Source organism: Leopardus geoffroyi, chromosome A3 (genome assembly GCF_018350155.1).
Source record: "Leopardus geoffroyi isolate Oge1 chromosome A3, O.geoffroyi_Oge1_pat1.0, whole genome shotgun sequence".
Taxonomy (NCBI): Eukaryota; Metazoa; Chordata; class Mammalia; order Carnivora; family Felidae; genus Leopardus; species Leopardus geoffroyi.
This window is the reverse complement of record NC_059336.1, coordinates 138,167,408-138,182,951: the sequence shown is the minus strand read 5'-3', so window position 1 is coordinate 138,182,951 and position 15,544 is coordinate 138,167,408. Positions and strand designations below refer to the sequence as shown.

At 53.0% G+C, this 15,544-nt stretch overlaps 1 protein-coding gene across 7 annotated transcripts in view; it reads left to right on the top strand.

Annotated features, from left to right (window-relative positions):
• Positions 1-15,544, top strand: part of DCDC2C (doublecortin domain containing 2C) — an 84,921-nt gene that overhangs the window by 7,903 nt on the left and 61,474 nt on the right. For all 7 annotated transcript variants that reach the window (XM_045447832.1, XM_045447836.1, XM_045447834.1 and 4 more), the window contains exons 2-3: positions 738-789; positions 12,803-12,879. In XM_045447832.1, the coding sequence (XP_045303788.1) occupies positions 738-789; positions 12,803-12,879 (129 nt within the window). The remainder of the gene's footprint in view (positions 1-737; positions 790-12,802; positions 12,880-15,544) is intronic.

The window sequence follows — 15,544 nt, the reverse complement described above, 5'->3', positions numbered from 1 at the left end:
TGAATATTTCTTGCTTCCTTTTTCCTTCCAGCTGCCAATGTAGGCCACACTTCTCTGAATCTTGTAAAACTGTCAAAAACAGCAGCAAACTCAAATGTAATTTTTGTTTTTAATCAGGAAGAAACCTTGAAAGATACAAAATTATTTATTATCATGAAAAAACATCTGTTCTATTTTTGAGGCATATGGAGGGCTCTCCAAAAGCCCCCAAGTGCCAGGAATTGTATTAGCCGGACTCCCACCCGTGCTCTTCTGGTGGCTTTTTCCGGTGTTCACTGTTGGGCAGAATGGGGACACGGATGTGATTCTGTGTGACAGGAGGGGACAGTGCAGGTGGTGATGAGCTGCAAGGGTGGGGGGGACTCCGCTCTGACTCTGGCCAATCTGTGGGACTCTGATGAGCTCATTTCTGGGCCCTTCCGTGACCTGGTAGAAAAGAAAGTGGAATAAATGATGACTCGGGTCCCTTTTTGATGAATGACATTATAGGAGAGTGCCATTCAGGTGACAGTCTCCCATGGGCCATGCCGACGGCAGCCAGTGGGACACCCTCCATAATGTCCCACCGTGACACTGCTGTTCTATGTCGACGGAAGACTGTGGCACTCTTGACTTTAGTTTCAAGTTGCTGTGGATTTGCAGGTCCGAGTGCTGAGAAGGAGTCCTCTCTGAAGAGGCTCACATTCCCCCCCTAAATTATTTACTTTCTGATTAGGTCTTTCTTTCTTCTTTTGCAGTTATATTCATATAGTTCCCAGGAAACCTGGAAAGATGAGCAAGTTGAAGGAAGTAAGTGTTCGGTGCTAATGACTAACGGTGGGATAAACTGGATGGTCTGGGAAAACTCCGAATGTCACTGTTGAATACTGTCGCTTTTAGAAGACTAGCATTTTGTAGGGAATGCCTCTAAAGGCCTGTTGCTCTGGAAACCCGAATCCACTGTGCGGGGTTGTCATACCTGTCGAAGCCCCTAAGTAACTAACGTGACTGAAGTCAGTAAAAATACCCTAAGGCCACGGTTAGAAAGGTAGTCGTCTGTGACACACTGTGCAATTATTTACTGAAACTTTTCACTTTTCTTTTGTTATGGGGGATTTGGAAAGATGGGTGTCAGGAAAAGCTATTTTAATTTACATAACGTTGAAGCTAATTATAATGCTCAATTTAAAGATTTGCCCCAGTTCTCAACATTTTTGTGCTTGATACACATTTGAAAGCTCTGTAGTGTGGAACCTTCTCTCGCTCTGTTCACATCACCTGGTTCTTAGCCAAAAAAAAAAAAAAAAAAAAAAAAATTCTATTTAATATGTATAAAAGAGATCCAGCTTTTGGGACACCTGGCTGGCTCAGTCCGTTAAGCGTCGGACCTGAGCTCAGGTCATGATCTCACGGTTCATGGGTTCGAGCCCCGTGTCGAGCTCTGTGCTGGGCTGACAGCTCAGAGTCTGGAGCCGGCTTCGGACTCTGCATCTGCCTCTCTCTCTGCCCCTTCCCTGCTCGTGCTCTGTCTCTCTCATCTCTCAAAAATGAATAAATGTTAAAAAAAAAAAAAAAAAGAGATCCACCTTTTAAAATAAGCAACAAAAATTGCTAAGTTTTAAGCAAGATATCCTGCTGATATTTAGACTATAATATGATTTAGAATGTTGTATATATAATATGTAAATATAATAATATATTTACTATATATTATTACTATATAATAGCCATAATATTGTATTTCTTATATATCATATATGGTATAAATATGAATCATATATTTAATAATATAATATAATATGTAAAATTTTCTTAAAAAATGGGCTTGTCCTTTTGTTGGGTATTTCAAAGAGGAGATTTTTGAGATTATTCTCTAAGTGGTGCTTTTGGTATTCTTTTTTTTTTAATGCTTATTTTTGAGAGAGAGAGAGAGAGCAGGGGAGGGGCAGAGAGAGAGGGAGAGAGAGAATCCCAAGCAGGCTCCGTGTTGCCAGCGCAGAGCCTGATGCAGGGCTCGATCCCACGATGAGATCTCATCCTGAGATGAGGTCGAGAGTTGGGCACTTCGTCCTGAGCCACCCTGGTGCCTCCGGCTTGGTATTCTTGTTTTCTCCTCCTTGAACCGGTGTGAGGACCGAACGGTGAAATCTGCATAATGTTCCAGAAAGAGATCAGTGCTGGCCCTCTTCCTCCACAGTTTAGAGAAGCAGGGTTTAGTGTGCCCTTGAATCTGCAGCCGAGTTCCGGTAAAGGACAGCCCTGGAGCTCCAGCACCAGCCTGCAGAGCAGTTAGCTGTCTCCGCAGAGTCTGCATTTCAGGGCAGTGCGATGAGTCAGGTCGTACGTCCCCACCTTCTACTGTAACTTGCCAAGGGCAGGCGGGCAAGTCTCCAATAAGAAACAACTCCAGGGGCGCCTGGGTGGCTCAGTCGGTTGAGTGTCAGACTTCGGCTCAGGTCATGATCTTGCAGTTTGTGGGTTCGAGCCCCGCATCAGGCTCTGTGCTGACAGGTCAGAGCCTGGAGCCTGCTTTCCATTCTGTGTCTCCCTCTCTCTTTGCCCCTTCCCCGCTCATGCTCTGTCTCTCAAAAATGAATAAAGTTAAAAAAAAAAAAAAAGAAACAATTCCAGCAGTGACTGAATGTCAGGGCCACCTTAGTAAACAGAGTGGGCATGGTGTATGATTATTCTTAACACCCGGGCACTTGCTTTCCCATCTCCAGGTGGGGCAGGCACGGGGAGTAAGCAACGATCCTGAAAAGTTCCCCTCCAGTTCAGTCTGCGCGTACCCTGAGTGCATTTCGGCGCTATGATTAGAACGAGCAGTTAGCCCTGGGGGACAGGAAGGCAGCTGCCAGGTTATGTTGTCAGCCCCCCTTGCTTTCCAGCTGAGGAGGCTTTGATCAGAAATGTTAGGCGAGGTGCCTGATAGCAAGTGCTCTGGAGTGGGGACCTCTGTGTCCTCACACCAATGGGACTGTAGTCGCCCCAAAGAGTTCTGTAATTTTTCTTTAGGAGTATACACTTTTTCATTAAAAAAAAATCTGATTATGAAAGGAGTCCTTATTGAGAAAAAATGCCAAGAAGCTGTGCAGATAACTCCATGAAGAGAACGGGGGTCATCCACAATACCCCTCAAAGGTCAGTGCTCTGACTTTGTCATGTCTGTTTCCAGGTGCTTTTTTATGCACATGTAGCAAGTAGGTATACACAGTAGCACACACATACACAGTACATGCGTACATATGTGCATGTATGTCTGCAGAATTGGGATCCATCAATGCTCACTATTTTCTAATCTGCTTTTTATTTACTATATTTTGTGACCATTATCTCATTCAGTAAATGGTCTTCTGCAACATGTTTTAATAATTTCATCGTGTGAATCTGTCATAATTATTTTTTATTAAAAAAAAATTTTTTTTTAACGTTTATTTACTTTTGAGACAGAGAGAGACAGAGCATGAACGGGGGAGGGTCAGAGAGAGAGAGGGAGACACAGAATCTGAAACAGGCTCCAGGCTCTGAGCTGTCAGCACAGAGCCTGACGCGGGCTCGAACTCACGAGCCGTGAGATCATGACCTGAGCTGAAGTCGGACGCTTAACCGACTGAGCCACCCAGGCACCCCGATGGATTTTCAAATATTAACTCAACCTTGCATTCCTGGGACAAATCTCACTCATGAAGTTTTGTCTTTTTTCTTTATTGTTGGATTTTACTTGCTAAAATTTTGTTTGGAATTTCTGCAACTATGTTCGTGGAGGGATGTTGGTCTGTAGTTTTTTAAATCCTTGCAATGTTTTTCTCTGGTTTTGGTATTGTTTCTTCCTTAAGTGTTTGGTAGAATTTACCAGTGGAGCCAGCTGGGCCAGGAGTTGTCTTTGTGGGAAGGTTTTTAACTACAAATCCAACTGCCTGAGGTGATAGAGGGCTCCTCAGGTTGTCTATTTCTTGAGTAAACTTTGCTAGCCTGTGTCTTTGAATTGTCCATTTAATTTGTCCACTGGCATGAAGTTGTTCTCTTATCCAACTAATATCTGTGGCCTCTGGTGATGTGACCTCCCTCATTCCTGCCATTCCTGGTCATTTGTGTCTCCTCTGTATTTTCTTGCCAAGTCTGTTCAGTTTTATCAATTTGATCAATCTTCTCAAAGAACCAACTTCTGGTTTCATTGTGTTTCTCGATTTCTTTGTTCTGTTTTCTATTTCATGGATTCTGCTTTTTTTTTTTTTTAATTTTTTTTAATGTTTATTTATTTTTGAGACAGAGAGAAACAAAGCATGAACGGGGGAGGGTCAGAGAGAGGGAGACACAGAATCCAAAGCAGGCTCCGGGCTCCGAGCTGTCAGCACAGAGCCCGACGCGGGGCTTGAACTCACAGACCGCGAGATCATGACCTGGACCGAAGTCGGCCGCTTAACCGACTGAGCCACCCAGGCGCCCCTAGATTCTGCTTTTTAAAAAAAGTTTATTTATTTATTTAAAGAGAGTGAGGGAGAGAGAGTGGGAGAGGGCCAGAGAGAGAATCCCAAGCAGGCTCCACGCTGTCAGCACAGAGCCTGACTCAGGGCTCGATCTCATGAACCAGTGAGATCACGACCTGACCCAAAATCGAGAGTCAGACGCTTAACCAACTGAGCCACCTGGGCGCCCCTCCTACATTCTGCTTGGAACTGTATTGTCTTCTGATGTGTAGGGAGACAGGCTTCTATTTGGGGTGACTGTCTCTGCACCCTTGCTTTCTTCCCTTTCTCTTTGGGACATCCTTCTCCTGTGTGCTCCCGAGAGCCTTTCCCTCCCAGGGCACAGTCCTTCACGGGTGGTTTCTGCTGTGTTGTGGCAGGAGGGAGCTGACTTCTTTTCTCCGCCATGTGACACATTTGCATTTTTGTCAGAGACACTATGGGGACAACATGTTGGCCCAACGACGGAGACTCCAGTCCTGGCGTCAGGCCGATGGGGCGCGGCTGGCTCGGGCACACGCCACAGCCCCGGTGCCATGCGGGCGTGTTCGCCTGCTTCCTTCACCCCCTCTCTGCCGACCTTGCTCGGTGGACCCGCTTTCCCTAGGCTCATCGTGGAGGCTGACGGGGGTAACTCCTCCCCTTCCATCCGATAGCGTTTATCAGCAGCTTCCCTATTTCTTTTAACTGCACGGTTTAAACATACAGGCAGAGTTAGTCCCTTCTGACCACACAGATACTGACAAAATGCTCGTGTGCTCGGGAGCACTCACCCTCACCCTGCTTCCGTTCTTTTTTTAAATTTATTTTATTAAAAAAATCTTTTTTAAGTTTATTCTTTCTTTATTAACATTTATTTATTTTTGAGACAGAGAGAGACAGAGTACTAGCAGGGGAGGGGCAGAGAGAGGAGGAGACACAGAATCCGAAGCGGGCTCCAGGCTCTGAGCTGTCAGCACAGAGCCCGACACGGGGCTCGAACCCACAGACTGTGAGATCATGACCTGAGCCGAAGTCAGGCGCTTAACCGACTGAGCCACCCAGGCTCCCCAAGTTTATTTATTTTGAGAGAGAGAGACAGAGACAGCATGAGCAGGGGAGGGGCAGAGAAAGAGAGAGAATCCAAAGCAGGCTCTGCTCCGTCAGATGGAGCCCCATGTGGGGCTTGAACTCACGAACTGTGAGACCAAGGCCTGAGCTGAAACCAAGAGTCAGACACTCAGCCGACTGAGCCCCCCAGGTGTCCCTACTTCCGTTCTTATTTTCCCAGCTTCTGTTTGCAGTTTCCCTAACTCTCCACCCTCACAGTTTCACCCTTCTTTCTTCCCTTTCAGTTCTTGTATTCATCTGCCATCGTTTGAGGCTTTGCAGGTAATGTAGGTGGTCAACACCAGGCCAGTAGGAGTGGTTGTTCTCATTGGTTACTATTTTATTTTTACAAAGGGAATGATTGAAGGACGTCCTCTGAATGTCAGGCTCACATTCAGAGCTGTGATTCAGAGCTGATTACTCGCTTTGCGTATTGTCCCCACCTCCGTTTGAGAAAGAGGCCTGAGGTTTGCTGAGATGGTGATCAGGGGGGTGAGGGAGAGATACTGGTGTACGAGGGGCCGTTGGCAATGCCAGCTAGTTTGGGGGAGATAAAGCATCTTTCACTAGAACAAAAGAAATCACTCATCCAATAGGATCTGAAATACAAAACCTTGAATGGCATTCGGGAGGAGTAATTACGTGGGAAACACCATTGCTCTTGGTACAAGTAATACGAAACGAGGTGACGCATTCCCCGCTGCTTAGCAAAATGCCAGAAGGGAGTTAAGACCTCCGTTGATCCTAGTTGCTCTAATGTCTGTCGTTGCTAGGCTCCAAAGTCCCCGCTGTTGTCAGAGGTCAAGAGCTCTTGGCTTCTTCTCTGACCACTGCCTTGCTGACTCCACACAATGTCTGGGCCTCAAGCCCCGCGGGCGTCCCGGGGAAGCCGCCGGGGTGATCCGCAGCCCTTCCACTCACGGCTCCCCATGGCTCAGTTCAGCCTCTGTCGCTGTCGTAGAGGACACGCAGGATGCCAGACGGGGGACCTGCCCCACCCACGGCGTCTCAGTCGGGAAACCCTCAGTGAGGCCTGGGCAGGCGCCCCTGCGTCCTTCCCTGCTTCCCAGAGGGGGTGACATCTTAACATTCAGACCCTGAGAGAGCTTCATGGATGCATGATATCAGCTAAGTCAATTACAAAACCCCAGTCATGGTTCTTCTTCTTCTTTTTTAATGTAAAAATATCTCAACAGTTTCCAAAAAACGGGAAATAAAAATTCATCATCATCACGACCAGGAAGGCCGAAAACCCATCTCCCCAACCATGTGTTGGACACACGTGCCTGATGTCCCCCTCGAGAGTACAATGCAGTGTCACGCAGGGGGAGGGCTGCAAAGGTGCTGAGGGTTTGCCCAGATTTGCCCCATTTCTACAGGTAACGGTGCCGGGGTGGATGAAGGGCGACTTCGCATCGGCCCGGCTCTCCCTCCCGTCTCTTGCACACTGCTCCAGAATGCCTAACCTAGGGAGATTCTTGGCCGTTTTGGGGAAAGAGTGACACTGATTTTTTATTTTTATTTTTTTGACTCAGAGGATCACAGAATGAAGTGACTTCGGAGGTGGTCCAGGATGACCTTTTCCCTAATGAATTACATGAACCATACGGAGCCCACTGCGCCTTCCGTAGGGTTTCTGTGATCTGTGGCGACTGTGTGTGTTTAGCGTCTACTGTCGAGTGGCGTAGGGGCCATCTCTGTTAATTCAGCTTGCACGTTCCAGACCCCGACGAGCGCCGTTCGCTAATTATGAGATCCTCCCTTTACGGTTCCGGGACGAGGTCTTTTCTCGGTGCCAGACTCCCTTGAGTCTTTCTGGTTTGAAGTTTTGCACGGAAAAGCCCGGGAGGATGTTCACTGAGGGTAGCTGGAGAGGCTCGATGGGGCGCAAAGACCAAGGACTTCGGAGGCCAACAACAATGACAACCGCCAAAAGCTCTTCACTCATTTCTGGCGTTTTGCTCAGCGCCTCGCGATGCGTCATCTCCTCTGGCGCTGGATCCGCATTCACACACGAGGATGTGGGCACAGCAACCTCTTCACGGTGGTGTGAGGAGAAGGTGGTGGAACCAGGGCTGGGATGCGGACGACGCGGACACAGGCTCCCAAGTGCCACGCCGGTATAGGTTTCAATTCCCAATGGGCTAAAATCTACCATAAGGTATTTTTGATGGCCTGTCATGGCCAGGACACTTAGTGACAGCGTGTCCTTGTGGGGATTACATAGTGGCTCTGATTGGTCACCATGTGGGTATTTTGCCCGGTTGTTTTGAGGACTGGGCACAAATGTGGTGTGACGCAGAGCAGGCATTCAGTAACCCACAGCTGCCACTCGGGGAAACACAGCTGTGGTTACCTCGGGGGTCTTCTGGCATTGCTGCGGATTTGGTTTAATTACTTCGGACTGTTGGTTACGGAGCCCGAAAGCCCACTGAGCCCCTCAGCCTCTCGGCAGGTGAGTGAGACACCATGTTGGAACCTGTCGTCCCCGTCGGGCAGTGACAGAAAGCCACATGTGCTTTCTTAGGAGATCACGTGAAATGCAGGAAAAAAAAAAAATCCAGAATCATGTATTTAATTGCTGGGGTTATTTAATTAGGCAGGTGATAGCAGGGTTAATGAATCATTAACACGTAAAGAAAGCCATTAGCTCACTGTTTCCATAATTTTATGCCATCAGCCAGAAAGCTATTTCTTAGGGTAGTTTTATCTTAATAGAATTTTGCAGGGAATAATTTCTGTTGTTCTGTTATAAACCAGGTCAGTAAATTCGTGGTATTGCTGATACGGCTTTGGTTTTTTGGCTAATGGTATGCAGGTGTGTATAATTTCCTATATAGAAAGTAATTTTGTATGTCACGTGACAAGAGGGTGACAGTGGACGGACGTGTGCATTACCACAATCTCCAGTGACCTCACTTTTTCCAGGATTCCTCCTGGAGTATCAGAGCTGTTTATCACCTGCCACCGAAGCGTTTATCATTTATTCATCCATCATTCATTCATCCATATTCACGGCATACTTCTCAAACTCCTGCGGTGGGCAGCTCATTGTTCAGGCAGTGGGGTCCTTGGTGGAACATGACGACCGAGGTCCCTGCTCTCAGGAGGCTTTGATTCTATGAGGAGGAACCAGTAATAAGTAAATAAATAAACACAAAACTATTAGTGTTACATGCTACGATGGCCATATTGGTCGGGGAGGGTCGCTGAGGAACTGCTTCTGAGTTGACTTCTTAATGCAAGAAAGGGCAAGCTGTGCTAAGACCCGGGAGAACATTCCAGGCCCCAGGTCTAGTGCAGGAACAAGCTTGATGTTTGGAAGAAGGCAAACGTGGGCTGTGGCGTGGGGAGGAAGGGAGGGGTGGGGTTGTCGTGTGTCTGCCGCTGTTTCCTCCACTGGGGTTCTAAGCCAGGGGGCAGCCCATCGCGATGGGTGATTGCCAGGACCGCGGCTCCTTGTGGGGAAGGGACTGTGGGGGGCGGGGGGCGAGCCGCGGAGACATGGGGCCGCGGGGCCAGTGTGGCAGCGGTGGGGGCAGCAAGAAGTGAACGCGTCCGGGGATACGGTTTTGAGGCAGAATTGAGAGATGCGGGGTGTAAGGGAGGAGACGACACAGTGGTGTCCCCAGATTTTGTGGTCAAACACATGGGTCTGTGCTGGCACCGGTTCCTGAGACCGGGAAGTCTGGGGACGGTCAGCGGGCTGTGGGAGCAGTCGGCGATTCTATCCGGGCCGTGATGAGACCGAGATGCCAGATGGTCTGTGGTCTGTCCCTCTCCATTCTCTCCCCACCTCCGTCTCTCTGCGTCTCTGCGTCTCTGTGTGTGTTGGGACACTCATGTTTATTGGATTGAATATTTATCCCTGTGTGGCAGGTACGGCATTGTGCCTTTTATAAAACGTTCTCTCCCCCAAACCCTGCGAGGTGTATGGTCCCCGCTGCAGGCGTTCATAGATGGCAGCTCAGAGGTGAGACAGTCCCGGCAACGTCACGGACAGTGAGCGCTGGGAGGTGAGCCCTGGTCTGTCCGAGTCCAAAGCCACCGGGCTGCCTCCCAGCTTCGCTCTGCTGTCCCGGTGCCTCTCGGCCAGTTGTCCCCTGCGTCTAATGGTGCCTCAGGCTCTCAGCAGGACGCCGAAAGGGCTCTCCACCGCTCAGTCCCAGTCCTCCTGACCCTTCTCCACCTGCCCCGCGTGGACGCTGCCTCCTCGTCTCCTTCAGAAGACCCGGAACAGCACATTTTCCTCTCCTCGTCTAAAAAATAGTGCTGGGGAGACCGTGAGATGCCCAAACCTTGTCACCCGTGTTAAGGGTACGTGCAGCTCACTCTTACACCCCAGGGTGAACCCCGGGTACGCGGGTCGGTGTTATTCTTGGCGAAGGAACTTTACAGATACTTTCACTCACTGGGGTGATTCAGTAGAGCTGCGCTAACCTCACAGGTTGGGCAGTCTCTGGGTGTAAATGAGCTGGGCACCATGGCAGGGGCAGCGAGTGGAGGGGGACCGGACATCCAGACAGGTCAGGCCGGGAGGCCCAACCGGGGGCCCTGGGGGACACCCTCTACGCTGTGCCCGCTGTGCTGGAGCAGGTGTGACGAGAGTCTAGGTAGGCCCTGAATGCCGAGTCTCACTCAGCGGCGGAGCCTCTAGAGGTGGGAGGGGCTGGTGTCTCAGGGGCGGAGTCTCTACAGGTTGAGGGGGCTGGTGTCTCAGGGACAGAGCCTCTACAGGTGGGGGGGGGCTAGTGTCTCAGGGTCGGAGCCTGTAGAGGTGGGAGGGGCTGGTGTCTCAGGGACAGAGCCTGTAGAGGTGGAGGGGCTGGTGTCTCAGGGGCGGAGTCTCTACAGGTTGGGGGGGCTGGTGTCTCAGGGACAGAGCCTCTAGAGGTGGGAGGGGCTGGTATCTCGGGGCGGAGGCTCTACAAGTGGGAGGGGCTGGTGTCTCAGGGTCGGAGCCTGTAGAGGTGGGAGGGGCTCGTGTCTTGGGGTCGGAGCCTGTAGAGGTGGGAGGGGCTGGTGTCTCAGGGGCGGAGCCTCTACAGGTTGAGGGGGCTGGTGTCTCAGGGACAGAGCCTCTACAGGTGGGGGGTGGGGCTAGTGTCTCAGGGGCGGAGTCTCTAGAGGTGGGAGGGGCTGGTGCCTCAGGGGCGGAGTCTCTACAGGTTTGGGGGGCTGGTGTCTCAGGGTCGGAGCCTATAGAGGTGGGAGGGGCTGGTGTCTCAGGGGCGGAGTCTCTACAGGTTGGGGGGGCTGGTGTCTTAGGGACAGAGCCTCTAGAGGTGGGAGGGGCTGGTATCTCGGGGCGGAGCCTCTACAAGTGGGAGGGGCTGGTGTCTCAGGGTCGGAGCCTGTAGAGGTGGGAGGGGCTCGTGTCTTGGGGTCGGAGCCTGTAGAGGTGGGAGGGGCTGGTGTCTCAGGGGTGGAGTCTCTAGAGGTGGGAGGGGCTGGTGTCTCAGGGGCGGAGCCTCTACAGGTTGAGGGGGCTGGTGTCTCAGGGACAGAGCCTCTACAGGTGGGGGGTGGGGCTAGTGTCTCAGGGGCGGAGTCTCTAGAGGTGGGAGGGGCTGGTGCCTCAGGGGCGGAGTCTCTACAGGTTTGGGGGGCTGGTGTCTCAGGGTCGGAGCCTATAGAGGTGGGAGGGGCTGGTGTCTCAGGGGCGGAGTCTCTACAGGTTGGGGGTGCTGGTGTCTTAGGGACAGAGCCTCTAGAGGTGGGAGGGGCTGGTATCTCGGGGCGGAGGCTCTACAAGTGGGAGGGGCTGGTGTCTCAGGGTCGGAGCCTGTAGAGGTGGGAGGGGCTGGTGTCTCAGGGTCGGAACCTGTAGAGGTGGGAGGGGCTCGTGTCTTGGGGTCGGAGCCTGTAGAGGTGGGAGGGGCTGGTGTCTCAGGGGTGGAGTCTCTAGAGGTGGGAGGGGCTGGTGTCTCAGGGGCGGAGCCTCTACAGGTTGAGGGGGCTGGTGTCTCAGGGACAGAGCCTCTACAGGTGGGGGGTGGAGCTAGTGTCTCAGGGGCGGAGTCTCTAGAGGTGGGAGGGGCTGGTGCCTCAGGGGCGGAGTCTCTACAGGTTTGGGGGGCTGGTGTCTCAGGGTCGGAGCCTATAGAGGTGGGAGGGGCTGGTGTCTCAGGGGCGGAGTCTCTACAGGTTGGGGGGGCTGGTGTCTTAGGGACAGAGCCTCTAGAGGTGGGAGGGGCTGGTATCTCGGGGCGGAGTCTCTACAGGTTGAGGGGGCTGGTGTCTCAGGGACAGAGCCTCTACAAGTGGGAGGGGCTGGTGTCTCAGGGTCGGAGCCTCTAGAAGTGGGAGGGGCTGGTGTCTCAGGGGCGGAGCCTCTAGAGGTGGGAGGGGCTGGTGTCTCAGTGACAGAGCCTGTAGAGGTGGGAGGGGCTGGTATCTCGGGGCGGAGTCTCTACAGGTTGAGGGGGCTGGTGTCTCAGGGACAGAGCCTCTACAAGTGGGAGGGGCTGGTGTCTCAGGGGCGGAGCCTCTAGAGGTGGGGCAGACAAGGAACGTAGCGGGGGAGCAACTTTCAGAGGAAGTCACCATGATGGAGGGGCCTCGAGACTGTGTGGGGCCGTGGCCTTGATCTCGCCCCACCTAGGCTGTCAATGACGACAGTAGGACCCCCAGCAGAGGGATTTTGCCTGTCTGTGGCGGGCTCAGACATCCTTCTCCTCCCCGCTCTCGGGGCCCCAGGGGGTGTGAGGTTGAAGCTGACCAGGCCCCGGGGGGGGGCTCAGCCCCCAGGTTGGAGTCACAGGAAAGAGAAGGGTCCGGGGAGCAGGGGGGGGGGTGTTGTCCCCTGCCACAGGACGTCCTAGCTGGAACCCCACGGGCTGACTTAGGGGCCACACGCCCGTTCTTGGGGCCGCAGTCTGGCCCAGCCGGGCACCTGGGGAGCACATCAAGGGAGCTTGCTGGTCGAGCTGCTGGCCTGTCCTCAGCACAACGGCCCGGTCTGTGTCTCTGAACTTCTGTGACCTCCCGGCCGCCGCGCTCCGCGCCCTCGCACCCGACCTTCCGGCCTCGGAACTCACAGCCCTCTCGCCCCGTCCCCATGAGGTCACCTGCCCTGCGTCTGGGAGTCCCGGCCCCTCCCAGCAGGGAGTCTGCTCCCCCGGAGTCCTTCCTGGGTCCTTCCCTGTGCTCCCTTAGCAAGGCCTCCCGCCCCCCTGCACTGCTGTTTTGGGGGCAGTGCTGGGCAAACCGTATTTAGCAAGTGGTTGTCTGAACCGGGTCCTGAGGCTTGCCTTTTCTTTTTGCAGATCAAACCGGTGGTACATTGTGACCTGAATGTGCCTTCCAGGTGGCAAACCTTCCAGCGAACGTCCCGGCACGTCAAGTGAGTAAGGCCTCGCGGGGACAGATCACTACTTGCTGTGGCTCCTTAAAGATAAAGTTCCGGTTAGACTCACCGTCACCCCCTCTCCCCTCCTCTCCTCCCTCCTCCCTTCCTCCCCCTCCTCCCCCTTCTCTCTTTTCTCCTCCTCCCCTTCTCCCCTCCCCGCCTCTTCCTCTCCCCTCCTCTCTTCCCTCCTCCCTTCCTCCCCCTCCTCCCCTCTTCTTCCCCTTCTCCCCTCCCCGCCTCTTCCTCTCCCCTCCTCTCTTCCCTCCTCCCTTCCTCCCCCTCCTCCCCCTCCTCCCCTCTTCTTCCCCTTCTCCCCTCCCCGCCTCTTCCTCTCTCCTTCCCTCTCCCCTCCTCTCCTCCCTCCTCCCTTCCTCCCCCTCCTCCCACTCCTCTCTTTTCTCCTCCTCCCCTTCTCCCCTCCCCGCCTCTTCCTCTCCCCTCCTCTACTCCCTCCTCCCTTCCTCCCCCTCCTCCTCCTCCTCCCCTCTTCTCCCCTCCCCGCCTCTTCCTCTCCCCTTCCCTCTCCCCTCCTCCTCCCTTCCTCCCTCCCCCCCCTCCTCCTGTGCTCCTTTCCTCCCTTATTCTCTCTCTCCGACAGGGACACCTGTATGATTCAGTCTTTCAGGTGCCGTGTATCCTTTCTTCTCTTTGAACCTTGATTTTGGAAATCAATCCAGTTGCCAGGCTGTTGAACAGTTTACTTGGGGCTGGAAGGGTGAGGGCCTCACACACAGAATTTAGTGTTAGGCTTTTCACTTTTTATTTTTATTTTATTTTATTTTTTTTTTTAATTTTTTTTTTTCAACGTTTATTTATTTTTGGGACAGAGAGAGACAGAGCATGAACGGGGGAGGGGCAGAGAGAGAGGGAGACACAGAATCGGAAACAGGCTCCAGGCTCTGAGCCATCAGCCCAGAGCCCGACGCGGGGCTCGAACTCACGGACCGCGAGATCGTGACCTGGCTGAAGTCGGACGCTTAACCGACTGCGCCACCCAGGCGCCCCGCTTTTCACTTTTTAAAAAACATCTAGCAGTTGTCGCTGCTGGACGGGGAAAGGACACTTTACAAGTTATTTTCCCACCATGAGCAAAGACCTGTAGGGTTACCACACTTCCCGCTCAAGCGTTGGTGCAGGACTGGAGTGTGGCCCTGGGAGCCACAGCCGGTGCTATAGCTGTAGAGGTGCCCGGGGCAGTACGTCCGGGCTGATGGAGACAGCTTTGTGGGCCAGTCTGCCTTACGTTCCGGGGCTGTAGAAAGAACACGCTGGATTCAAACCATCGTGGGTTCAAATCCGGCTTTTCATCTCATCGTCTTTGTGGAGGTCACATACCTCATCTTTCTGAACTGGCTTCCTGACATTACCCTCCCCCCCCCGGGGTGGTGAGGGCCCCACCCCCGTGACACCTCCAGGAGAGGTGGGGGCCCCCCGGTGACACCTCCAGGGGTGGTGAGAGTCCCCAGTGACACCTCCAGGACACCCGTCCAAGGCTGGTCACGGAGCAGAGACTCTCCGTCTTCTATTGGGAGGTTTTAATACTTTACAGGTTGAAATCTGACGTGAGCGAGATCGCGCCCTCTCACCACGTTCTGCTCCCGGTGGACAGAACGTCAGTGGGCTTCCGCAGAGGCGTGGGCTCACCGTGTCTGAGGGTCACTAGCGGGCGTCCCCCGCACTCCTGACCAGGTGCCCTTCGCGCTCGTGCCCCCCAGCGAAGGGCCAGGGCCCCTCGGCGCAAACCCCCTGTTAGACTCGTCGGAGCCCAGCCTGGGAAGCAGAAGGACGCAGGAAACACACCCTGTTTATTGGCCAAACGTGGCCCCTCCCCGTCCCCTCAGAACCTCGACGACCACGTCTGTAAAGTACGTCCCCTTACGTGTCTGCAAGGCGCAGCCTTCAGTGGTGGGGTCTTTCCTTGCACCTTCTACAAATCTGAGAGCCGCTTGGACATGACGGGAGGCACAGCATTTCCAAATTTTGTGAAGGGCAGCTCTTTCTGAAGAATGTATACAAATCTCACGGTCCTTCCTGGCAAAGAACCTACTTTTTTTTTTTTTTTTTTTTTTGGCATGAGCCAAGACATCAGTGATTCTCACTTATTTTGACGGACAAGTTTTGTCTGTTACAGACCATTACCCCCGGCAGCTTGTGCCTCGTCCTTCATATTGGTGTGCTAGAAATTCCACTAGATGGACCCAAATATCCATTCAAACGCAGTGTCTTTTCTACAAAGACCTGATCATGTTTGCTTGGAGACCTTGTAACTGCAAAAACAGGCAAACAAAACAGTTGCGATGGGTTCCGGAGGCTTCGATGTTGAAGTGGTTTCTCCCTTCCTCACAGATGGGGGGGGCGGGGTGCTGGGGGGTCATGGCTGAGTTTGGACCCGGAGCCCGGCGCTCCCCTGCCTGCCTGGGTCTCCGCAGAACGGAGCTGGTGAGGCCACGTGGGTTTGAAGTGTGGAGGCTGAGGCGCGGACTTATGTCCTGCTTCCGCCGCTAAGCAAGCTGTGACGTGACAGGTGTTGTGACGGCGGATCATCGTCCGCTCCTAGATCTATGTGCTATTTCCTGTTTAAACAAAATTGAAAATATTTCCAATTTTAAAAACTCGAGGGGCGCCTGGGGGGCTCAGTCGGTTAAGCGTCTGATTCTTG